Source organism: Pseudopodoces humilis, chromosome 4 (genome assembly GCF_049639895.1).
Source record: "Pseudopodoces humilis isolate 2021_Gansu_Grassland_sample_001 chromosome 4, ASM4963989v1, whole genome shotgun sequence".
NCBI lineage: Eukaryota > Metazoa > Chordata > Aves > Passeriformes > Paridae > Pseudopodoces > Pseudopodoces humilis.
In genome coordinates this window covers 1,719,446-1,746,038 of record NC_142203.1, presented here as the reverse complement: position 1 = coordinate 1,746,038, position 26,593 = coordinate 1,719,446, and the positions used below count along the sequence as shown (strand labels likewise).

The following is a 26,593-nucleotide window of genomic DNA, read 5'->3' as shown; positions in this document are numbered from 1 at the left end:
TCATCAGTGGCACAACAGCTCTGTCTTTGGAATATACAGGCATTTATCTTTCTTTACACTTGGTGTCTGGAATCACCAGTGGGTGCCTTGGTACCACCCCAGACGCCCTGAGCCACCAGTGAGACAGCAGAAAGTTCCACCACCATTTCCCACCCCCCCTTTGCTCTCACCTGCCACTCACAGCCATGTGCCCAAGAAATGTCTCATTTATAAACCATTTCAGAGCACTTCAAGGCTCTGGTTATTTACATGGAATGGCAATGAATGAAGCCTGCCTTGCCCCAGGTGTCTTTCTACACCAGCTGCAGCCACATGGTCTGCAGCAGCAACAGGTGTGTTCTGATGCTCTCAGATTTAAAAGGCACAACTGGAAGGGAAAATAATAACTGCTTTGGGCTTCTTCTGCATGCAGGGTTCTTCACTGGGTGCTCAACAGTGAATACATCATCTGTTCCTCCTACAGAAGAGATTATTTTGAATGGGGAAGGGTTTGATCATTTCCTATGTCCATCAGCTCTTTGATTTAGGCTCATTGATGGTGGGTGAAGATGATTTCCCTCTCATTTGGCTGGTAGTACTTTTGGTTTTAAGTCAGCAAGAGGTATCAACAGCATCTTAAAATTTTATGGGTGAATTATGGGTTCCAGGCCTCCTGAACCAGGCTAAGAGCTGCCACACAGGGAAGATTGCAGAAATACTTGTGAGACTCCTCTGTGCACCCCAGAGACCCAGCAAAGGCAAGAGCTTGGATGCCAGATCATCACCCAAAAATGCATCCTGAGTGAGTGAGAATTGCCACACATGGCCTTGCACAAGGCAAGAAGATCTCAAACCAGCTCCAGCAGAGACCCTTAAATTACCACAGTCTCAGATTTCTGAGTATTTCTGTTTGAAACCTTCAAGAGTTCCCACACATACAATAACAGGAACTAAGAACAAGACCTTAGAGCTAAACCACAAAATATTAGGTGTCCCAAAATGAATTTACTGCCTGTTTGCTTGGGTCCATATTTAGTGATGGGGGGGGGGGTTTGGCTGTTTTTTGTTTGTTTTGGGTTTGTTTTTTTTTTCAGCTTCCCTCATTGCTAGTGGGAATTTGATAAGCCACCACAAAAAGAAATGAGTGAGTGATTTCAGCTTGAAGGCATCTTACCAGTGGGCTACCATCAGTCCAGCGGAAATCACGCTCAAACATCTTGTCATTGAGGCCAATCCACTGGTAGTCATGGCCAATACCTAGGGAACCAGAAGGGTATTTTTATTAACCTTCCCATAAATGGAAGAGATTTCACCAGAGAAAATGATTTTATGTGGAATGAATCAGACATCCTGTTCTTAAAATTGTTCTGCTCTTCGTGCTAATGACTGGTTTAGAGGTTCTTTTTCAGCTTTTCGGTTTTAATTTGGGATGTGTATAAAAATGCAGATTCTCATCTAACAGTTTTAAATGACCCCGTCTCTTTACTCCCTGTGATGTCTACCAAGGCAAAGAGAGTTAATTTCCTACCTGAGAGCATATGAGGAGAAGAAAAGAAAAATATTAAAATCACATATTCTAATCCACATTTTTTTCAAGTTTTGGCTAGGCTGTGATCAGTGTTGTCTAAATTTTACAATACAACACAGTAGCTATTTCTTTATGCCTAACTAACATGATAGATGGTGGTATTGGCTTGATGTCATATGCAGAAAATACCTTAAGTCTGTGGAAAAAAAGTGCTTCAAAAACTTTTAATGCCAAAGCAAAAGTTCCTGTTTTCATCCCTCCCCCACAAAAAGTATTTTCTACTTAACAAATAATAATTTAATAGTGATAGAGAATTTGTATTAACTGCAGAAGCAAACATTGATAACACAAAGTGTGCCCTTTAAACATTCTAGAAGTATGTTTTACGTTGGAGATGTAAAAGCTGAGTGGTGAGGAGGAGATCTCACCATCTCTAAACCCTCAGTGATCTGTCTTGTTTAGAGTAACAGAATATGCTGACTGGGAAGGGATGCACAGGGATCATCAGTGCAGCCCCTGGCCCTGCACAGACACCCCAAAACCCCACCCTGGCCATCCCTGGAGTGGTGTCCAAACGCCCCTGGAGCTCCGGCAGCCTCAGGGCTGTGCCCGTTCCCCGGGGAGCCTGGGCAGTGCCAGCACCCTCGGGGGGAAGAACACTTCCCTAAAATCCAACCCAACCCTCCCCTGACACAACTTCAGGCCATTCCCTCAGGTTCTGTCCCTGCCCCAGGGAGCAGAGATCAGAGATACCCCTCAGAGGATGTTGGGGACCACAATGAGGTGTGACCTCAGTCTCCTCTTCTCCAACTGAACCGCCCAAGTGACCTCAGCTCCTGCCTAGAGCCTTCCCCATCTCCACTCCCTCCTCTGGACACTCCCTGACACCTTCAGATCTCCCTGGTGTTGTGGCACCCGAGGTGTGAGGCAGAGGAAGGCCGTGGGTACGCACGGTTGACGAAGATCTGCTCCTCGTGGGACAGGATGCTGGTCAGGTGTGCTCCCTGCAGGCGGCACTCCCGCTCCGCCGTGTCCCACGTGCGCCGGTGCGCGAAGTACTTGTAGCACTGCCCCTGGAACTTGTGCCAGCCGTAGTCACAGGTCTCCGTGTCTGCAGCAGACACACAAAGCACATCGCTGTCAGTGCACCAAAAATGATGCCTTAGGTTTTGCCTTCCAGCGTTCCCAGGTTGTGCCCTGCCCTGGTGTGTGACTCTGAACTCCACACAAAGTGACAGCAAGCTCTCCTCACAGCTCAGGCACACACAACAATCCTTTCCCAGCCCCACAGCCAAGGGCAGCGCTGCAGCTTTGGGCCCAAAAAGCACAAACAGCCCCGAGCTGAGGAGAGCGAGCTGGGAGGATGGGACTGCATCCCCTGCAGCTGGAATTGCACGGTTCACCCCGAGGTGGGGATGGACCAAAGTGATCCAAGGGTGAAACTCCTGAGCCATCCTGGCTGGAGCCAGGGCCGGGCTCCTGCAGTGCCCAAGGTGCATCCTTGGAAGGGCTTTTAATGGATCCCTGCTTTATTCCTTTAACCCTGCCCAGCCACTCCAGGCATCAAACCCAGGCACATCTGATCAATCAACCAAACAACACACGTTAGATTAGTGCACCAAAACCAGGTACGTTTGGTAAATACACCAAAACCAAGCACATTTGGCCCATGGACCAAAATCAGGCACATTTGGTCAATGAACTAAAACCAGGCACATTTCGTCAATGCACCAAACCCAGGCACGTCTGGTCTACACCAGATTTTCTGTGGGACAAAGCTTTGAGAAAAACCCATCTGCTAAGGCATGTAAAATCAAGCACTCATTGTTGAAACCTCATTTTCAGGTAGTTCTGCTTACCCAGTTTCAGTACACCCATCCTTGAGACCTCACTTTCAGGCAGCTCTTTTTACTCACAGCACAAACTGTAAGAAAATTACTTATCTAAGGCACATAATAGCCATTGGAAACTTTGTGGTTTTCTGCTGATTGACTTAAGCTGAATCTGGGCAATTTCAGGGGGATGTCTTCATTCATACCCCTGGGTGGATGAAATGCCTGGATGTTGGACTGCAGTGAACCTACATTTCATCAGTTTTCTGAGCCTGTATGTGGGGATGGGAATTTTTACTTGCAAGGACAAAAGGTTCTTCAAGTGACTGTACAAACTTAAGTTTGGAAGAAACTGATAACTGAAAATTATATGGAGGGAAATGATTGTGATTGTTCAGTCTGCAGAAGCAAAGCTGCAATATTATCACTCTGAGCTCACGCCTCCAAATCCTCCCCCAAAACCCATCTTCCTCCATGAAGTCAACTCTAGGCATCAATTTGTTACGAGGTTTGCAAAGCTGAGCTACAAAGTAATGAAATTGCACTTGCATGAGGCAGGGTGCTGATAAGAATGCATCACAGAGAGAATTCACAGCAGCCACTATATCCTTTCAGCTCAAAGAGAAATAAACACAAGCCTTGGAACAGGAACAACCCATGGACTTGACCTTAATTATTCTGTCAAGGTTAGGCAGCTGTTAACAGAATAGATAGTAAAAAACAAGAGTTTTGCTTCCAAGTTTGCTTCTGCAGGGATGAATCACAGGAAAAAATCAGCGTTAATAAGATGGGAAAGAGAAGTGTGATGTCTGAATGTGTCTGGGCTGTGCTTGAGGACGGGAAGAACTTGCCAGCGATAAGAGGGAGTTTTAGGGAGGAGTGGGAGAAACAAGAGGGGAAAGGCAGAGAGTTTCGAGCCATGACAGATGCAATGGCACCATAAAGGACATTTCAGCACAAGATTACAGCCACAGCTATCTCAGCATGGGATGGCTCACCCTGAGGGGCCTCAGGATGCTGAGGAACAGAAACACAAGGCCTGGCCTCCCCCACCCCACCCACCCAACAGGAATCGGTCACTTCCCACCAAATTTTATCAGTCCCCTGAGCAAAACCGTGTCTGAAGCCAGCTGTTCCAGCTTTTCCAGAGTTATGGAGATGCTCTGGGCTGGAAACTGGATTTCCCATTTTCAGTAAGTCAGTGCAGTCAGTGGTCAATGACATGCTTTGGCCAAAAGGGTTCTTTCTGCCCGAGTACAGAAACAGCCAAAGATTGCAGTATATGCCAAGGACTGATGGCACTTAACTAAGGGATTACTTAGGTTTGAGCTGCTACCACCTGAAAAACAGTTTTGCACAGCACAGGTTCTTAATTCACAGCAGGAAGAAGCCATTTCCATCCTGATACACCAAATTGTCTATTTTTTCAAAAAAAGGGTTAAAATCTCCCATGGCACAAACTAGATTTTACATGTAGATAAATGGATTTCAAAGTGCAAACATGTCACATCAGAGGCTTATCAGAATTTCTCTGACACTAATAATGTAGTCATTATCTTAGTAGTCTGATATCAAAATAATTTCCCAAAAGTCAGCAGTATTGACATAAATGCACCAAATGCAAAGACATAATAAAGCTTACACTGATTATCTCCCTTCTGTTTCCAGGAAGTTGAACTGCAGAAAACTGCTTGTGCCTTGAGTCATCCCAGCTATGAAAAAAGGAATGTAACCTACATAACCAAATTGTTAGTTTTTTATCTTTTCCCTCTTTGTATTCTGTGTGAGGTGCAGGCTGCAGGCACAGTTTTAATCTCTGTCATCAAGGTAATTTTTAAAGTTTAGTCTGCCTTGGGCTTTCTAGAACATTTGTTTAACCACATGAGGCTGACTAAGAGACCTAGGTCCTTTGTGAAGGCACTTAAGGTTTTATTATTTATCCTGTTCAGCGACTCCTTTGTCCCACAGGAAACAAGCCAGATAATAACAAGGAGCTGAGAAAAACGTGGCCAGAGAGGATTTTCAGGCTATTCTAATCAAGCCTTCCCTGGCCTCTGCTAGGGAAGGAGTGAAGGATTTGAGAGAAGATCTGCTGAAAGGCACATTGGGGAGGCAAAGAGGCTTGAAAATACAAAACTGAGAGGACTGTGTTTACAAAGTTAGATATAATGGCCTGAGCATGAATTATAAACAACACAATTTCTCTTAAGGCAAAAGGTGCCAAGCACTGACAAAGGGAAAAGTAACTTCTGCACCTGCGTGTATGCCAAATCTAAAAAAAACCCCAAAGACAAAAACAAACAAACAAACAAAAAAATACCAGAACTGATGGTTATAAAATGCATGATGTTTTTAGATGGTGGAAAAGAGGATTTTTTTGTTTGGGGCTTGGGGAGTGTTTAGGGATTCTGGAGTTTGTTTTTTGATGAATTTTGATTTTGGTGCTTGCTGTTGTTGGCATTTTTGTGGGCTGGTTTAGGGTTTTTTCTTTAGAGGAGAGGTTGATGAGAGGAGGGAAAAAGCAAATGGGGAAAGGAAGATTCGAGATGGTAGAAGATGAAAAATGCAAACCAGGCAAGTAAAACTGTGGGGACAAGTTCATCTCTGCAGAGTTTTGTCCTCAGTGTGAAACCCTTACTCAATGAAGAAAGCTGAAAGGGTGGCAAAAAGGTAAAAGTGTTCCATATTGTTATAAATTTTTAGTGCCTTTACTGAACCAGTAGACACTCATTGCAGATGGCTGTAAATTTTCTGACCCAGCCCCACTGAGCAGAGTAGGTGCAAGCACTTATTAAGAATGCAGTACTTCACATCCATTGTGCACCCAGACATAGATTTCTGTAACCTTATTCCAGCATGTGATGGAAAGACTGAAGCACTGCTCACCCTGTTTGTGGTGTTCTAAAACTCCTCTGGGGTTTATGACAATTTACAGGGGGTTTCAGTGGTGTATGCAGGGAGTTGCTCTCCCAGCTTCTGTTCTCTGTAACCACAATTGAAGGTGTGCAACAACATCCCTAAGCACTGCCTTAAAAAAAGGGTTCTCTGTAGGTTTGATGCATAAATAGGGACTGCTTTTTTCAGTAGCTGGTGACAATAGGTCCATTGTCTTTAAAGAAATTCCAGAAGAGGCTTAAAGCAAATAGACTGACACAGGTACCAGAACATAATGAGAGTCTTAGCTGTGAATTTTATCAGTGACTCTCTGTCTTCAGCTAATGAGGAAATGCTGGAGGCCACTTAGCCCACACATCTTGAAGAGAAACCCATTTCTCTAGTAAATATCCAAAATAATCCCTTTTCAGCTGATAGACATCATTAAGAGACCATCTGTTTTCAGAAAGTATCTTTTCCCTGAGCCCTTCTCAACTACTTCAACACCAACCAAGCAAGCCCTGGGAACAAAGTGAATTAAATGAGACTGGAGTAATCACAGACATTGAAACAATGAACAAAGAACACACGATTCCTGATAGGGTGGTTAAAACTCACAGTTGTTTTGCTTTCAGAACCTGGAAGAAAGCAGCTAGTTGTATTATCCCAAGGAGGCACATTCTGATACAAACACACGTGCCATTTTTGCACACATGTCCAGCTGCAAGCAAGCCAAACCCTAAGCTTAAAACGTTCCTTGAAAGCAGGTAGACACCAGCTAGAGCAGAAAAAGGAGAAAAATAAAAGAAAACTCTAGCCAGCCAAGGAAGGAAGAGGAAAATCCACAGAGGTGCTCATCCAGTTCTCATAAATTGAGGTTCAAATTGCAAGTCTCTACCATTTCCTGAGAGTTGTCATAGGGGCTTTTCACAGAAGGATGACAATGGAAAGACTAATGGATCTGCTAGAATAAAACTCATGCCAAGATTTACTGTAGTCTCCTGTCAGTCTTTGGGAAAGTGTTTTGGGGATATTTATGAATTTTAATGGGTTGTGTTAAAATGTCAACAAGTGACAAGCAGAATATGCATCTTTGAAAGGATACAGGTGGTGGGCAAAAGAGGATATTGTCCCTTTTAATCTCACCTGCACCAGAAGTCATGCTGCCTTAACTTAAGGCAAACTTTTCAAGGAGCTTTCAGCTGCACTATTTCTAACATCTGACAAATTCAGTTCTCTTCAGGAAGATGTTCCCGCGCTCAGATTGCTGAACTCTTTCCACCTGGCAAGAGGAAGGGCTGTCAGGGAGCCAGTTCCAGTTCCCTGAGTCTCAGGACTGATTTGTCTCAGCCTGGATTAGATCACCCAGAAGGTTCCTTTCACTTCACCACCTGCCAGAGCTCCCTGACATGCAGCTGTGCTGTCCTCTGGTCATGTCCCCTCCAAATGCTGACACAAGCATGATACCCCTGTCGAAGGTCCCTTAGTCCAGAGCAGTCCCACAGGAGCATTTGGGTGAAATTCTGAGCTCTGCATTTTCCTCTGCACCAATGTAGTGGGTGTAGATGTGGTGACCTCCTACTCTGAGCTTCATTTCCAAAGGCAGTGCATGTTCCCTGCTCCCATTCCCTCCCACAGCATTTTGAATGCTCAGCACTGTGCCTAAGAAATCCCTTCAGCATGATTTTTTTTTTTTTTTAAAGCTTTCTAAAACGAATAGTAAATTTGAAATCAAAAATTAAAAAAAAAAAATTAAAAAAAGAAAGTAATGAAATATAATCTTGGTGTGCTGAGCTCCTCCTTTCCTGTGGCACTGAGGTGCACATTCTGTCGACCTGGCTAGTCTTTAAATCTAGTGAGGTCAGGACTGATGCCTTGAAATAAAGCCTGCTTGCCAGACATCCATGTCTGAATTGCCAACACAGTTTTATTTTGTCTGGTGGAGTGGAAATTTGGCACTAAAACCTTTTCCCAAGTCCCAAACCACTGCAGGACTTTAAGTGGAGGAAATTTAAATTCCAAAGCTGAGAGAGCACAGCTCTGGTTCTGATTGACAAACTAGGAAATGTTCCCACTAACCACCTAAAATTCACTCTCAGGTTGGTCATAAAAAGCAGCTTAAAGCTACCATGGCACTCAGAGCCACTCACCGCTACGGATTTGCTGGAATGAAGGGGAGGAGGAAGGGAGTGAGAACATTTATTTCTTTTGGTGTGAAAACATTGCCAATTTTAAATTTGGAAGACAAGATTCAGAAAGCCTTCTCAAGTTACAAGGTTAGCCTGACTGCTGAGAAGGTTAAACAGTAAAAATGCTTGGAGCTGATCAGCTCTGAAATTTTTCATCTCTAATAAACAGATCTCTACAGGTTGAGCTGGAGGAGTTTGCAAACTGCTCTTCACTAAAGCTGAGAAACAAACATGAAAATACACAATATTAATTAAACAACTCCAAAGGCTTAGTTCATTCACCTGTGACCAAAATCATTCAGCTGAAGGAAAAGGAAAAAAATATCTTCATAAGTTTAGCAAGCACATTGTAATTCACCATTTCTTTAATTTCTTTTTCCCACGGAAATGCCTTCATTAATTTTATTGACAGAAGAAATGTTGCTACCCTATTCCTCCTCCCACATATTGAGTAAGCATCTTGCTTAATGTTTCCTGTAAATGTTTCCTGTAAATGCAGTGGGGTTTCTTGCAGACAATCTTCTAACAACTACAGGCTTTGGATATTCAATCTTATTTCAGCTGCCCAGCTTAGAAAGCCTTTTAAAATCACCTTGCAGTGATAATCTTGCACCTACTCTTCCTAAAATAATTCCAGAACAAATAATTTAGAAAACTGTCGGATGAAATTGTCAAAGCTGTGGTCCCCAGTGGATGAATCTGTCTTATTTACTTATTTATATTCCTGCATCTCACTGATGCTTTTTGGATGTGATGGGTTCCGATACATCTTTCACACCACATGTAATTTTCTAAGAGAAACTCAGCCACAAAGTAGCTCTGCTGCCACTCATTAAGCAGAGTAATCACTAGAGTAATGAGAGAGCCTTGCCATCCCTTGCTTGTCATCCCAGCAGTTTGCAAGCCTGCATAAGCAAGGAGGCTTGGAGCCACCTGAAAATTGTTGTTGAACAGCAACACCTGAGAGCTGTTGTTTTGACAGAACTTTTAGAAGTTACCCCATATATCAGTTTATATTTTGTACATGGCAACACAGCTTCCATTCAGGTTAGTGTGTGGCTAGGGCTCGTGTCAAGTGAGAGATGGGAAAAAGCCCTGAACCACAAGTCAGGGAAGTCTAACAAAAATTAGGAGCTCTCCTCATCACCGGTGACTTCCCGCAGATTTTTGTCAGTTTCTTCCACCTTCTCATTTTTAGGAGGCTTTGCGCTGTTACTCCAGAAGGATTTTGGGCTGGAAATGGGTGTCCAGCAGCACAGGTGAGGGAACACCCCTTACCTTGCTCACAGAGAGCCCCGATGTAGCTGGGCAGGCACAGGCAGGTGAAGGTGTTGAGGCCGTCAATGCACGTGGCTCCGTTCCGGCATGGGTTGGACTGGCACTCATCGATATCTGCAGCAGAAAATAAAAGTGGTTTCATCACCCACCCAGCTCCCAGGAGGGAAATGTTCTGCAGCCTTAGTCAGGCTGCTGACTGGGACCAGTTCAGAGGAGAAGAATGAAGCATTGCAAAAGATCCCAGTGGTCACTGTGTGGTTGAGAAAGAGGAATGCCATGCAGCGTTATCCTGCTGGAAAATCTGACTCGTGTGTGTGTGACCCTGGCAAAACAGAAATTCCCATTAACCACCAAGGACCATGAATATCTTCACAAAACTCAAATATTGGAAATCTTATCATGTAATATTAAACAGACTGCTAATTTCAGTCTGCAGAGCAGCAGGCTCTGGAATCTCATTGATTTGCATTTCTCATTTCTTTCTTGCCCAATCTTATCGAGACAAGGACAGAACATCATATCACTCATGGTCTTGCACAGTAAAAAAGTAACATCAGTCCCCGCCTCCTCTAGCTGCTAAAATACCTTGTCTTCACCATTCAAATTGGAGCACAAGTTCATTTTATATAATTAGTTTCAGCACAGGTTGCTTTTGCACAGGTTATAAGCTAGTGTGTCACTTTGCAAAGATCATCTGAAGTTTCCTAATGGGTGCTATTCCTCTGAAACAGTAAGAGCATAAAATTCAACACAGATTTTGCAAACACCTCCATCCAGAAATGGACTGCTGGTTGTGGTTCGTTCATTAAAACATAAGAGAGAAGCTGGACATATCTACAAAGCAACAAACAACCAGGAATAATTGCTGCATCATGTAGAAGGCTTAAAAAAAATACATTTCTATTTTAAAATATGCTCTGGTCCAATTTTATGCTAGGTCTTACTTGTTCCAGTCATTTTTTCATACTTTGGCTGGCTTTCTGGAAGGAAAATTGGTTATTCTGAACCACAGAGGTGAGTCTCTTGAAATCTACAGTCACAGGAGGTACAGAGATGTCACAGGCAACTGGAAGAGGTTCCTCAGCTACAATTGTTACCAAAATACTTATTTGTATCCAAGAAGTATATGATTATAATAATATTTTAAATTTCCTGCAAGAATTTTCAAGTTTGTGTTCAGTGTTCAGCTTCCCATTCACACTTGAGATCAGTTTATCTTACCAGCCCTTCGAATAACCATGGGACTCTCTTACGGAACTATCCCAAATACTAATCTCTGTTTTGTTTTATATGATGTGGTTTTGAATTCATTGCTGTGAATTCCAGCTCCTGCAGTTGGTTTACAGCTCCCTTGAACCCTGTGTGTGTGCACAAATCTGTGCACTTCATGGGGAGAGGGAAAAGGGGGGAGAAAATGGGGAACTCTACACTTAATTGTCCCAAAGTAAGGCCTCGGTGTGGGATTTTTCAGATGTCCATGCAGCCTTCAGCTTGGAAGCAGACCAGATTTCATGTGCAAGAGCTTTAAACTCGAGTTTATCAGCACCCAGATGGCACCAGTTTACCTAATTCACACTGCTCCCCGTTGAAACCTGGCAGGCAGGTACAGATGTAGAAGGAACCACGTGGGTAGCAGGTACCACCATTGAGGCAGGGGCTGCTCTTGCACGGATCTTGGCCTGTTAAACAAGTAGAAAAAGGAATTTTACTCCCTAGTTTGAAGGAAAAGGTGTATTTTTGATTTTCAGGAGGAAAAAAAAAAGTCTTTCTTCATTGCTGCATTGGTGGTGCAGGCTTAACTGTAGTTACAGAAACTCTATTTAACATACTCAACTACTAAAAATAAGATTTATAAAACAGTAAAGCTGGTCTTCAAGCATCACTACTTTCAACTTTAACAACAATATGGAATTTACTACAAACCAGTGTAAATTACTCTTGGAATTATTTTTTTTTTCACAGCAATTTGTACTATATTTGGCAGTCATGATACTCTGTTGAGGATTTAGTTTGCAGGACATGGCAATTAATTATAGCTGAAAACAGTTAAACATATGCAAAATGAATGGAAAATGCTTTTTTCTTGAACAGGGTTAGTTTATGCAGAATGACAGGGTACACAGAACATACTGACTGGCTGCTTATATTTAATCAATCAATGCCCACAGAACCTTATTTCTTTTCTCACATGTGTGTTTCCCACCTGCCTTTCTTAAAAATGCATTTCAAGAATACAAACAAAGGCACTGAGTACATTTGTAACTGGACTGAACATTAAGATAAAAACTTACCTGCTGGGAAATCCTCAGTTGTTACAGGAGTTAGCATTTAAACACCATTTCCTTGAAGAGCTTTATGCCTTCCAGTGATGTTTATTTCCACTGAGTTTAGATACCTGGGTATTTGCATTTGATTTCATGCCTAGGAGCACTCACTCACACAAACAAGTCCACACTAAACCATTTCTAAGAGTTAGTTTCTCACAGTGAGAGGGAAATCCTGAAGACAGTCCTTCTGATATGCAGAAATAAAGCCCTGGCTTTGAAAATTTAGAAAATGGACAAGAGAGTTCTGTAAATCAGAAGCATGAGAAAAACTAAGATTTTCTGGTCATGTTTTCCCAAAACAATTTGACTACAATTTATCACACACACAAAAAAAAAAAATTAAAAAAAATAAAAATCTATTTTACTCTTGCAAGTTAGATTCAAAGTCTTCTTACAGTACCAAGTTCCCTGTCTAGGCAGGGAAATGCAGAAAGTCCATCTGAAAACCTCCAGAAGAAAATCCTACGTACATAAGTTTAGGACTGTAATGAAGTAATTAAGGATTTCACCCTGGAGGTTTTGGAAAGGATCTGAGCCCATCTATTCAACAGGGCACTTGTTTTTGGACTGCTTCACTGAAAGTCACAAATGAAGGGCTCCATTTAAGCACCTTAACGGTGGTTTTTGTGTGTTTGCTGTCTATCCTTCTACAGCCTGGATATTTCCACTGTAAACATTTTCAAATTGTCAGCTATCTGGATTATTTGAAGAAAAATAATAGTAAACCTATAAAATCAGACAAGTCCAGTTCTTTCCTCGGCTGTATCTGGACAAAATATGAATTGAAGTGACACTGCTGGTATCACCCATGTACTTGATGAAATGGTGCCCAACACTATAATGGGAAACAAAATACTGTGGCAAATGTTGTCTAAACAAAAAGCTCTGTAATTTTTAAGAGACTACACCGTATCAACCACTTAAAGCTACAGACAGGCTGAAAATAAGGTCTTGGTTTTCTCTTGTGTGGAAAGCTATCTTGTACGTCAAGAGAATTTAATTTTTATAAAAATGAACTAAAATGCACTAAAATGTGCGCTGTTGCTTTCCAAGCCAACTGCAAGATGATAAAAACAACCCTTTCATGGAAACCAATTGTGTAAGAACTATCACCACACTCACAAGAAAAGCCATCAGATAAAATCATCTGTTGGAAACTGGCAAGTGAAATCAGCTGATTTCCCTACCACAACCAATGCTACCTTCCTGTCTTTTAGAACTGGCTGGTTACCTCCAGTCTGATCCAGAGCTCCACGATGCAAACACCAATGGAAAGTCACTGGGCTTGGGTTTTTTTTGGCACCCCCATCCTCCTCCACTTTGTAGGGGTCACAACCAGGCTGATTTCTCAGCTGGAGGGTGACGAGGTCCGTTGTCATTTCACACAGAGCTCAGATTGTCACACCTCTTACCAGAGCCCAGGCAACACCTTCACAAGTACCACAACACACAAAACATGACAGGGATCATATTTGGGAAGTTACCTGGAATTTGCACTGCTGTGCCTTCAACTGAACCCACACTGGTGCCAATCACAAAATCTGATCCGTTCGTGACTTCCGGAAGGGAAAATGATGAAGTTACGACTTCCACAGTGTTTGGCTCCTCAGAGCTCAGTGTTGATGGCTCATTTTGGTAGGGGCTGTTTCCAGGGGCAATGCTGTTTGTTGCAATGTTAGAAGAGATGGTTGTGATCTCCCCCTGACCAAACAAAGCTGACTGTGTTTCTGTGCCTCCATCCAAAAGCTGGGAAGGTGAGGTTAGCATTGTAACTGCTTCCTGGCCAGGTTTAAATCCTTCACTTTCGATACTGTTGGGAGAGTCTGAAACAGTTGTGGACAAGAGCCAGGGGTTCTGTCTCTCAGTATTCCTGTCTTCCTCTTGGTGGGGATTACTGACTCTCCCTGAGGAAGCTTCGACTTTTGTCGTGCTGACTTTTGGAACCTCTGTGCTCGTTCTTTCCCCAAAATTCAGAAACGCAGTAGGCAAGACATGTATTGATGGAGAATCTCCAGAAACAGCAGCTTCTTCCTCACCAGCTAAATCAGTTACAGGGGTTTCTGTCTCCTCTATCCCAACTGTTAGAAGCCTACCAAAGTGAGGAGTGCTTTCCGTGCTTGTGCTGTCTGAAACAGGCTTGGGAGAAAGCTCCAGCAGAGAGGACGCTGTTGTGTCAAGAAGATCAGTAGTGGCTGGTTTATACGTTGCTGTAATATCAGAACTGACCTCTTTGAAGATGCCTCCTGATGGATGATTGGACTGATGTGAATCCTGTGATGATGATGATGATGATGATGATGATGATGATGTGCTCGTAATGATTACCTCAGGGTACTCAGAGACTCTGTTTACTAAATGAACAGTTACTGAGGATTTAGGAGTTTGAGGAACAGAATAAAAACTCACTGGATCTGTTTCCTCATACTCTGCTGATGCTGATTTTGTGTTTGTGTACACCGTGGGACGATTCCCTGCGCTCTTGGTAGGTGACACAGTTGTCAGCTGGGATGTGGGCTGTGTGCTGACAGCACTTAACTCAAGCTTGCCAGTTGTCAAAGCCTTTTCTGGCTCAGCAGTTACAACCGCTGTAAGAGAAGGAAACACAGGCTGATTATCAACCAGTCCTTCTTGGCCCATCCCAGAAAAGCCAGAGATTGTTTCACTTTGATCTGCTATTATTTGATTGTTTGCTGAAGTACTTGGCTCATAGGTGTCTTCTGTGGGGCTGGTTACAACAGGTTTAGACTCATGAGGCACCTGAGGGCTTGCCAGAGATGGCACTGTAGGAAGGAAAACGCCCAGTTCAGAGAGTTCAGTGGAGGTGAGAGTTTCTGTTGCAAAATTCATGTCATTCCCAGAACCCAGTTCCATATCATCTGAGGTTGGTGTGTGCCCAGAAGTCACTAACTCTCTACTTGGTGGACTGGAAGTAGTCAGAGGAAGATTATCACCAGATCCAAGTGTCGTTTCTTTGGCTATGGAAAACTTGGGAGTTGAATAATATTTCTCCCCTTCAGCTGTCGTGCTATCATCATAGCCATATGTTGACTGTGTAACAGGGTTTGGCATCGTCTGCACACTTATTATATCCTCAGGCATTGATTTTGAGTGATCCATATCTATAATAGTTGTTTCTTCTGGTGGGGTTTGCAGTCGTTCTTCAATCAGGGTGATATCACCATAAACAGAAACATTCAATATAACACTTCTTCTGTCATCAATCATGGGAATAATTTTTTCATATAACCCAGCGTCGCTTGTTAGTTCTTCTGAAGAAGCTGTCTTTGGATGAACAGCAGATGGATTTGCCACAATCTCTGTTTCTTCTGTAAAAAGGGAGGCTGGTCCTGTGATTGCAGTCTGTGATCCATCTCTCGGTGCCTCTGTGGTCATAACTTTGGAATAAACATGTCCAGGAACACTGGATGAGACATTTAGTTCTACTTTGGACACAGTGGGTATTGAGAAATGAGTAAACATATCAGGGGAAGATGAATCTGAAACACCAACCCAGCCAGATCCTTCCCCAGAACTCTCAGGTAATACTCTGACTGGTGTTTTTACTGTTGATGTTACAAGAGATTCCTCTGTTTCAGGACTGGGAGTTCCACTCAGTATAACAGATACAGGAGTTGTGCCACCTTTCATCAGAAAATACGAATTTTCCTCTTGAGAAATAGCTTTAGAAGTGGGTGCTGTCTTATCTGTTTCATTTTCTCCTCTCCTATAGTCAGTTTCCTTTTCCTGGGGTTCTTCATTTGCAACAAAATAATGTGTGGTGTCTTCAATCTCTTTAGAGATGAAGCTCTTGGAGCTGTCTTCTGCTAAAGCTGGGGAACTGGGGAACGTGGAGGTGGGAAATGGGTCTCCAGTTTCTGGCAGCAGCTCAGCTACAGCACTTGCGATTTCTTCATTAACTTCAACATTCGCTGGAGTGCTTCCTCTTTCAAAGTCTTGTGTCATGTCAGTGGAAGGTTCAGGTTGTGTATTTGCAGGGGGAGAAGTCTGAGGACTTGAGGTACTCTTGATTTCCTTGACAATAAATGGCACTACAGAAGGATGAACAGCAAGGTCGTCTCCCGACCCCTGTCCTGAAAACAGTGGATCACCAATGAGATCGGTACTTGGCAGTTTCTCTTCCTTAGGTGTCAGGAATGTTCTGGGAATATCTCTTGTAGGGAAAATGTTTTGCACCAGCTCCTCCTCTTGCTCTGTAACTGGAGAGCTTATGTATTTCCTGTCAACTGTCACAGGCTCGGTTACTCTGTCATCACTAAATGGCAAAAGTATTTTTTGAGCAGGTTCAGTTTCTAATTCCTTTTCTTCCAGATATGGACTGAGAGTCGGAACATTTAAAACCCCCAGATGCTCATGGCTAGTCTGTGTACCTTTAAAGAATGGGTCTGTTGTTGTTCCTTCAGAAGATTCCGTAGCTTTTGGTGAAATTTCACTTGGCCTCTCTTCCCCAGAGTGGATCTCTTCCATCAAAGGAATCTTTGTAGGAAAAGTTCTCACTGTCAGCTCATCAACTGTTTTCTCTGCAGTTCCCATGGAGGTTACCTCGTGTTCAGAACTCGTGACCTGCTCATCAGGATCTGTAGTGAAGGCAAGCTCCAGAGATGATGTGGTGACAGCTTGTCTGTCGTCCTCTTCCCATATTTCTGGACTCCCACTAGGGGCAACTGCTGTTTTTGCAAACAATCCAGTGGATGTGTCTGGTTCTCCAGATCCCTGGTCAGTAATTGAGAAATGACTTCCAGATATTTCTTCCGTAGGCCCATTAGACATAAGTTTTGTGGTGCTGCTGTCATCTTTGAATTCTTCTCCAGAGCCATGCTCAATCAGGAAAATCTTGCCCAACGAGACAGTTGAAGAGCCAACTTTTGCATCTTTGCTTTCTGTAGGTTCAGCTACTGCTTTTATACTGCCAGTACCATGTGTCACCACATCCTCACGAGGGCTGTTACTGACCACTGATCCTGGAGATGATGTGCCCTCTTCACCCATTTCTGAATCTCCACTTTCAATTCCCGGTGCAGTGTGAGATGTTATCTCTTTTATAGAGCCAGATTTTATGTCAGAAGGAGCTGTGTAGGTTGGTTTTGTTTCCACATTTGGCTCTCCTGGTTTTTTTGTACTAAACACATCCAGAGACATCTGACCTTCTACTCCAGACCCCTCTGTGAAGCTCTCTGACCCAGTACTCAAAACTGTAACCGCAGATTCATCTGCTCTTGCATGTTTTTCATATTCTGTTGTCACATCCTTCGGTGGAGCATCATCTGTGCTGTAAACTGTTCCTTCATACCTTTCTGTTTGTGTTTCAGTGACAGGCCTTAACGGAACTGAAGTCAAAGTAGGAGGCTCAATGATAAAATCTATGTCTCCAGAACCTGGATCAATAAACGGGGAGCCAATACTTACCACTTTGCCTGTGGGACCCCCTGAAAATATGTCTGCTGGCTCTTCTGCTGATCCTTCAATTACAAAAAGCTTCTTCTCTCTCAAGAGAGGAATGGTGGTGACCTTTTTGATTTCAGAACTTATGGTACCTGGTACTGTTTTTCCGAGTGGCTCTTGACTCACAGTTCTGACTTCACTTGTAGTGCTCCCAAGTTCATTCAAATCCAAATTTTCCTCTGCAGCAGTAGCTGAATTTTGGTGACCTGAATAAACAGTGGTGTGTATTTCTTTTTCATCATCAATACTCTTTTCAGTTACAAGAGGACTGGCAAACGCTTTTTCCGTAACAAGCTCAGACACAGAGTTGGTGGCAACAGTTACTTCAGGACTTTGATCAAAAGCAGAATAAGGAGTACTTATAGCTCTGGGCAAAGCAGAAGTGATTCCTGAATCAGTTACAGAAAATTCTGTCAGCAGTGCTGTGTTGGAGCCCAAAGAAATGCCTTGCACTGGAAGTGTTTCTGTTACTGCTATTTCCTCAGTCACAGCTGAAACTACAGTGATGCTATCTTTCACATCTCCAGAGCCTTCCAGAACCATAAAAGAAGCAGCACTCATCTCGGGCTTTGCTGTATGACTTGTTTCCAGAATATTTTCAACAGGGGAATTTGCATTAAGTTTAACAGTTGTTTTGTAATGGTCTCCCGGAGCAGGGGTTGCCTCTTCTGGGATAAGGTCAGTTAAACCTTTGTCTACTGTAGTAGGAATAAAAACTGACTCCAGAGAAGCAGTTATAGCAGAACTTTCCACAGTAAATGCATCAGGAGAAGATGTTATGCCAGAATTTTTTTCATCCTCTTCCTTTCTTGACCCTGTCACAACCTCTAAGAACGAAGTGGACAGATCAGATTCAGTGGAGCCATCTCCAGAGGATTCACCAGAAATCAAAAGCAGGTTTTTGCTCTCTTTAGTAGAGTTTTCCTCAGTTCCCTGACATGTTGTGGTTGCTCTACGGTTTTGCAGAGACTGTCCTTGTGAAGAAGTGGTGGCTATTGATTTATCTGTTGTAACAACTTCAGACTCCCCACTATAGACAGGTTCTAACATTGCAGCCCCTGAAGTTGGTTGTGTAACCTCAAACGCCCCTATTACCTCTCCAGCTTTGCTTGGTTGCATGGTACCAGAAGCTTCAGGTTCATTTATTATAAATGTGTTTGTCTCATTGATTTGAGAAAAGGTAACGTTTTTGGAATGTGCAACGCTTTCGATTTGGTCACTCCTGGCTTCCTCAGCTTTTGTGCTCTTAGGTGCACTCGTGACTTGTTGCTTCCCATTGATGAACTGCAAAGCTGGGGGAGTTGTAACATCAGTAGTATTTTCACAGTCTTCATCTTCTTCAAACTCTGAATAGTTTGGAAAGAAAGGATCCAATATTATATATTCAGACGAATCCTGCACAGAGTCTGAAGTACAGGGTTCAGTCTGAGCTGACTCTGCATCAATGTGGGTTTCATCTATTGCATGAGGAAGCATGTGGCGATTGAACAGATCCAAAAATTCATTCACCGGGTGATCTGCAAGAAAAAAAGAGCTTTTCATAATCCCTAAGTGACATAATCCCTAAGGCACATGAAGCACAAGCAATCCATCGGAGAAAAAAATAAACCAAAAGCAAAAAAAAAAATATGAAATTCAACGATTTGTTGTAAATTCAGTGTGTTTCTCTTTGTTGATTGATGCATGCCCTTGGTCCCAAACCCATGCCTGAGCTACCTTCTCCTACATTTTCAGCAAATAGGAGTAATGAAAACCATTTTTCAGACCAACCTGCTGCAAGTGCTTCCACAGATATAGACGCTAATTAACCTCCACCAATAATTGAACCTAGACAAAGCTAAGCAAGGCGAAGTCTAAAACAAAATAAGACATGAAATAACTCCCTCTGCATCCCCATTTTCCTTTAGTATAGAGTAATTCAAATTACTAGGAACACCACAGCACCGACATCAATCACTCTTCACTAGACTTGGACCCTAAGTCAGTGAATAAAGTCTTGCTTTATAAAATTGTTGCTATTTGGAATTTTAAAGCATTATGCAGCAAATAAGAAAAAATATCACAGATTCAAAGGTCAGCTCTCACTCAGAGAGCTGAATTACTGAAGTCCAGTAATTTTCTTCTGTTGACCACTCACTGTGAATTATTTACACACTCCCACAGGTTGAAAACCTCTCAGTTTTCCCCTAGGTAGCCTGGCAGATAAAGAGGAGGAAAGAAGATCCAAGAAGGCAAGATTTTAGCTCCAGAAAGCCTCATGAATTCCTCCAAGATTTATGGTCCCAGATTCCATAGACACTTTTTAAACTTGTCCTTTCAGCACAAACATTACTTCAAACCTTCTGTTCCAGACAATGGAAGCTATCCTAACTAAAATTAAATTAAAAAAAAAAAATTGGAAAAGGATACAACAGACTGAGAAAAAAGCCCCATATTTCAAGCTTGGCCAACTGACTTGAAATTAGAAACCTTGTGCTGAAATACTATTCCGTGAGTGCTTCTTTCTTCTGGATCTATGTTTATAACAAGTTTGGCCAGAGAGGATTACTTTCTTGCTGGTACAAACTGGTATGGCCAATGCAGTTTTGCCCAAATCTGCCAGGACAGGATCTGACCCAATTAAGAGTATTTCTCCTTAAAGCACTGTCAGCAACCTGAAAAAATTGCTTCCTGAAAAATATCTGCAGTATGTGACACAGCTCAATTTATAAATCAAATCTTCCTCACTAAAACTATCTGAAAGTGATAAAACAACGAGAACCTGAGGTGAAGCACTTCATCAATTTGAAGTAATTCCCCTACCTATGAAGCTCATTTAACCTCTGTGACTACTGAGTCCTCAGAGTCATCAGGTGATCATTCTGGAGAAGAATGCATTCAATCAAATTAAACTGACACAGAGCACTACGAAAGGTTTGTGATTCTTTGGGCTGGCTTGTGTGTGCAAATTGACTTCAATTTGGTTTTGAAAAGGTCACTGCAACTCCATTGAGAATTAATGTTCTAACATCTCACGCTGTGTTTACAGCTAAACTCATGAAGTATTACTGGATCTCAGCTTTCCTAAAGCTCCAGCTGAAGAATGCAGAGAATAAATCACCTTCAGCGTTGTTTATTTCAAATACAATGTCAAGTTTGTACAGCACTAAGCTCAGCGCTCCCTGTGCAACAAAAAAAAAGGGTTTTTTTTAACTTTGTGCCTGTTTGGCTGTTGTACATTGCCTAGAGAAGCCTGGTGTTTACCCTGTTTTATGACATCTCTATTATATGGCTACAGAACTGAGATTTCTTCTCTCTCCCTCACGTGTGTTTGTTGGGAGTTATTTTATGCAATGCTTGCAAAGAATGAATACTTCTCCTCAGTAAATTAGAAATATTTACAAAGGCTGCCCAATGCTGCAGGAGAATAAATTTTCTGCTGCCACTTATTTAAGATTTCCCAGATTTCCCTTTCAAATTTTGTGAAAAGCAGGAATGTGTTAATCTCTCCAAGACTGACAGTATGACACTGAGGAGCATGTCTAATACACATCCTTTCAGAATCCATGAATTTCAGCAAAAGACCACCCTGGACATACTGAGAAACCACATCTTCATAAAGGCAGAAGTTTCAATTGAGACAGAATTTCACACCTTCCTTTCAAATCTGTGCATGCAAAAACCCATGGGAATTCAGTCAGAGAGGAATGGCAAGACGAAGATAAGGAGCTCTGAGAGTTTCTGATTGTAGGTAAATTCACTATAAAATAACTGCACCCACACACAGAACCAGAGAACTACACACAGAAATTTGAATGGCACAAGATGCCTTGTGCTGTGTGAACAGCTGAAGGAGGGACGTGCATGAACAACCCGGTGTATAGACTGGTGTGCCATAAAAATTAATTATGATTTCACACACAGAAATTAGGACCGTGAAAGAAAGAGTGCAGCTTTGCACAGAAGTTGTACACTAAAAACAAAACATAAATAAAAAATTATAAAGCCTGGATGGGACTGGATGGGCTGTAGTTTGTAGGTGGGCACCATGATTAACAAGTTCTGACCAACAGTGCAATATTTTTGCAGGAGTGCACACCTGGGAGTCCCTCAAATTAGTAGCTCATGCTAAGTCATTTATGGTAGACAATAAATGTAGTGAACATCATCTGTTCCAAATTCACCTAGAAGAAAAATACAAATTCTTACACATGCAGAGATCTCTATCAGACCCTACTTTTACTTTGTTAGCTTTTTCAAGATCTCACATGCCACAGCAATTCACATAAAAGAACCTTAGCAAAAGGTATGATATTCTGATAATATACTTTCAAGGGGCTCTTTCATTGAAAAATAACTATCTTTGGGTTTTGGTGGTTTTTTGGGGTTTTTTTCTTTTTTTTTTTTTAATGTTTTGTTTTTTTCCAAAGAAAAAGTAACAAGCTTTTCAGGAGATAGTAAAGAATGCAATTGATGTTTTTATTTTTTTTTTATTAGAAATTATTTTCCTTCCTACAGGTTTGATTATTCAGTGCTAGTATTCAGGTTTTTCAGGGTTAAGAGCTATGAAAAATACTCTTAAACTCCTGAGATGGCAAATAATCTACATAATGACGTGGCTCATACATCTGTGTCAACTGGGCATAAGACACTGGGATGAAAACCTACCATAAAATATGAATAAATAAAAAAAGGTCTTTATCTGTTGAAGTGGCTTGTTAGACCCTGAGGGCAGAAACACAGACTCTTGAATTAAACTGTCCAGGTGCCACTGACTTATGCTGCCCCTGTTTATTTCACACCCATTCCTGCTGCAGGTAAACACATACAGACCAAAGATTACTGAAAAGGAGATGAAACCAGGACTTTAAAGGGAAGGAGGTTGGCTATCAAATCTGCTTATCAACAGCTCATGGGAAACAAGCCAAAAAAGAGCCCTTTTTCAAAGAGGTGCTTTGTTATTCTGGCTCCAGGAGGAGGAAAGTGAAAACAAGTAGCTAGGAAGGAGCAAAGCCAAGATTTGTCAGCTCAGAGTGCCAACCCAAACAAGTCCTGGGAGAGATTTATCAGCAAAGCCTCTCTTGGAGGGAAGTGATGAGGTATGCACTGAAATGGAGATGGAAAGGACAGGTATATCCAGCCTAGAGTGTTTCTTAATCCATTTAATACCTCTGGATATTCTAAATGACCTGCAAGAAACAAGCATCTATCTCAGAAGGAGTTCTTATACGTAAGAAATGGAAATCCCTCTGGCTACAGGGTGATTTTAGCCTGCTACTGCACATAACCACAGAGCCACGCACCAAGGTGTCATTATTTCCCATTACAACCCTTCCAACCCATCACAGCTGGTTCCAAACCCATGCCAGTTTTTCAGTGGATCAAACAGGAATGTTGTTGCCTCCCTGTTTCAGCTGCACGAGATAACGTTTGCACACATCCAAAAATGTGTAAAGTACAGCAATATTTCTTTTATTCAGAAGACTTTTAATATTCTACAAAGGGCTTTTCCAACACCATCTCTGAGAGGGCAGGCAGTAAAAGGCATTTTCTCTCTCAAAATCCATTAGATAAGCATCTGAAGAAGAATTAACAGGGAATGAAATAGGAAGAATATTATGATGTTTTCCAAACTTTCGAAACACAAACTATTTCATTCAGAAGACTTATGGTTTTGTGAAGTCCCTTTCAACTCTTAACATCTAATCTGGCATCTTGAAGATAATGGAATTTCACACTCCTGCAATTTGTCCACTTATTTCTTCAGAGCCACATGCTGAGTTATTTGTGAGCAGTAGTACATTTCAATCTTTTGTAGAAGGACTAGAGATCTGATAAAGCCATGAAATTCACATAAAATGTTCTGTGGACTTTACATCAGGCCACATATTTTGACTAGAATACAGATAAATTGGAAACAAAAAAAGATTTTTAGATAGCAGACTAAAACCATTTTGGACTCAATTTTGAAAGTACTTAATTGTATAATGTGAAACTAACACAAAATCCTTAACGTTCACCATCAAGAACTCACAACCAAGAGAGTTTTGCGTGAAAAATCGAAAGAGTTTGTATTAGTCAAATGATTTCCTGCACTTGGCAATCAGAATTTTTGAGGGTTGGCTTCAATAGAGTTATATCAATATCCAAATGTTATTAGTTACTGCTGGAGCCAGCCCAGAGGAGCAGAGGGACGGAGCAGCTCTGCTGCCAGGAAAGGCTGCCACAGCTGCCATTGCTCAGCCCGGACAGGAGAAGCTTTGGCCTCGGCTCCCTGGGGCCTTGCAGGGCCCGAAGGAGCCGCAGGAAAGGTGGAGAGAGACAATTGCCAAGGGCTGCAGGGCCAGGAGCCAGGGAATGGCTGCCAGTGGCAGAGGGCAGGGCTGGATGGGATCTTGGGCAGGAATTGTTCCCTGGCAGGGTGGGCAGGCCCTGGCACAGGGTGCCCAGAGCAGCTGGGGCTGCCCCTGGATCCCTGGCAGTGCCCAAGGCCAGGCTGGACATTGGGGCTGGGAGCTCCTGGGACACTGGGAGCTGGCCCTGCCGGGGCTGGGGTGGGAATGGGTGGGATTAAAGGTCAGTCCCAACCCAACCCACTCCATATTCTATGGTTCTATGAAGACATTGATAAAACACATGTATGGATGTAAATGTTTTTAATGAGGTGTCTCAAAACCCCTGCAGATTTCTGAGATGCTCATGGTGGGACCACAAAGGTTGTGATCCCATTCCAGAGAGAGCCTATGGACAGGAAAATCCAGACTCTGCTTCACCTGGAAGACAACAGGGAGTCCCCAGAGCAGAAGAGAGGGGAGATGGTTCAAACCCTGTGAAAGACCAGTGAAGCCTCACACACCGCCTTGGGAGAGGATCTAGGATGAGGAAAGACTTAACCACCTTTATTTATGTCAGGCACTGACTCCCCTGAACCTCAGCTCTGCCAGGAACCTGATCTGCAGTCTGAGTGGATTCAAGCAGCTTTATGACCATGGCTTGCTGAAACTCTTACAGCAAGAAAAAAGAATCCAAAACCTCAACCAATTCCACAGGAATGTGCCAGTTTCATTGAACATATTCTGTTTTAAAAGCATGGAGAGGAAATAAAAAGGGGGTTGGAAAAGCTGTCCCAAGTACAAAAAAAAAAAAAGAAAAATCAAAACCTTTCTATTAAGTAGGGTGTTCATTCCCCTTAAGATATTACATTCAAATTGGAACAAAACCATTCAATTTTACAGAAATAAATCAATCTGATAACATCTTTTGGGCTGTTTTGTTTCACAGAAGAGGTTTGGGGTTTTTTTAATGTATATTGCTCTTTTCATTTAATTTCAGAAAGAAAAAATAAAGAGAGATTTTGAAATACAGATATTTCCTGCTGAACCAAAATTACAAGTGTCAGGCTTTGGAATATGCAACTCCTCTAACTTGTGCCATCTTGTAGTATCATTATCCCACCGAAGCATGGTCAAAGTGCAACAGTGCTCCAGGCATATTCCTTCTCCTCTTCAGGAAATACTGGAGGAATACTGCCAAGGAGCTAGTCTAAGGCATTAAACAAACTGGCTACTATTATGCACAGCTAAGTCAAAAGATTTAAAAAAAAAAACAACAAAAACTCCAGAAATAATTAAATTTTTGATGCTGTTAATCCTTCTACCTCGCATCAACGTGACTAGTACACATGATGAGGTCTAGTAAAATCCAGCTCTTGATTACTGTTCACTCTAAATAAACAAAAGGTTTTATTTAGTTCACTTTAAAATGTTTCCCAGCTGGACATATATATTTCTAAAATTTTGTTAACTTTGGCTCCCTTTACAAATCCTTAAGGATGTAGGACAGGTTTCAATAATTTGGGGGTTGGATTATTTTGGTTTTTTTTTTTTTACCTTCTAAATTTTATCAAAATTTATGTTTTGTTATCGCTCTGAGAGTCAAAAGAGATTATTACATTACACACATACATATAAATTTACCTTGCATAAAAGTCTCAACGACTCAAGTAAACTTCTGGAAGAAAGTAATTTTAAGGAGTCACTTTCGCACAGCTGCCTGGGTAGGAGTTGAAAGTAATTCAAGGTGGGTGGTCAGTCTTGCCTACTAAAATTCACTTACTCAGTCTGTCTACCTTACCATATTTGGGTGTTTTCATGCAAAATCCATGAGTATCAATTTCTGGCACGTTCCTGCCCTGCAGCCTTTTTGCAGCCATGCCAAGACCCCAGGCTGGAGCTGCTGGCCACAGCCAGAGGCACCTGTGGCAAGTGGATGTCACTTAGGTGGACATGTGTTCTGCACAGGGCTCACTCACCCCTGCCAAACTCCAGCAGACAGGATGATGCAGAAACCATGTCAGAAAGAAAGGAACTCTTTTATTATAAAAGCGTATCATGGAACCCTCTGGCAATCCCCAGCGTTTCCTTTGTTCGTCTCCCCCACCCGACAATAAAAACTGTTAAAAAGAAGCAGACTGAGTGAAATGTCAAGTTGTTAAAAATGGCAGCTTTGCCATGTCAAGGCTGAGCCCCAGCACGGGCAGGATACAGCTCCCTGGGTAATGCCTGGATATTTGTCATGCAGTCATTCCCACTTCCTTTCTGCTCCAATGTGTCACTAACAAGACACGACTCCAGCCCCTGGTGCCACCTCCTGAGCAGTCCTGGGCGTGAGCATCCTTCCAATGACAACATTTCACTCCCTGCCTTCAGAGAAGACAATTCTAAAGCTCTGCGGGGCTAAACAACCCCAGCCCAAACAACTGCCGTGCAATAAATCATTTTTCTCCAGATGGAACCCAAAACAAAGCAAGGAGTCAGACTATCTGACTTAGCTGGTGTGTCTGGGTGTGTGTAGAGGGGAAGTCCAACTCTGGAGGAAAAGCTGGTTGGGAAAGAGCAGCTGCGCACCAGAATGACTTCATCCATTATTTCATGTGTGATATTTCACGACTGAGGTGGAAACGCTGAGGTATCAGTGAATTTTGGGCTTCCTTGTCCCACTTCACCACCATCCCTTCGTTACATTTGCATCCTGCTAAATGGGAGAACCTCAAATATGATGCAGCTGGCACAAGAAAGAACCAAACAACAAGAACCAGTTCTGGCCCTGCCAACAGGGAGACAGTGTGCCCTCCAAGAAGAATGAAAA

At 42.4% G+C, this 26,593-nt stretch overlaps 1 protein-coding gene across 3 annotated transcripts in view; it reads right to left on the bottom strand.

Annotated features, from left to right (window-relative positions):
* The window catches only part of VCAN (versican), a 98,784-nt gene that overhangs the window by 14,743 nt on the left and 57,448 nt on the right, over positions 1–26,593 (bottom strand). For all 3 annotated transcript variants that reach the window (XM_014258241.2, XM_014258242.2, XM_014258243.2), the window contains 5 exons: positions 13,492–18,984; positions 11,246–11,359; positions 9,681–9,794; positions 2,460–2,618; positions 1,154–1,236 (listed from right to left, as the gene is read on the bottom strand). In XM_014258241.2, coding sequence (XP_014113716.2) covers positions 1,154–1,236; positions 2,460–2,618; positions 9,681–9,794; positions 11,246–11,359; positions 13,492–18,984 — 5,963 coding nt within the window. The remainder of the gene's footprint in view (positions 1–1,153; positions 1,237–2,459; positions 2,619–9,680; positions 9,795–11,245; positions 11,360–13,491; positions 18,985–26,593) is intronic.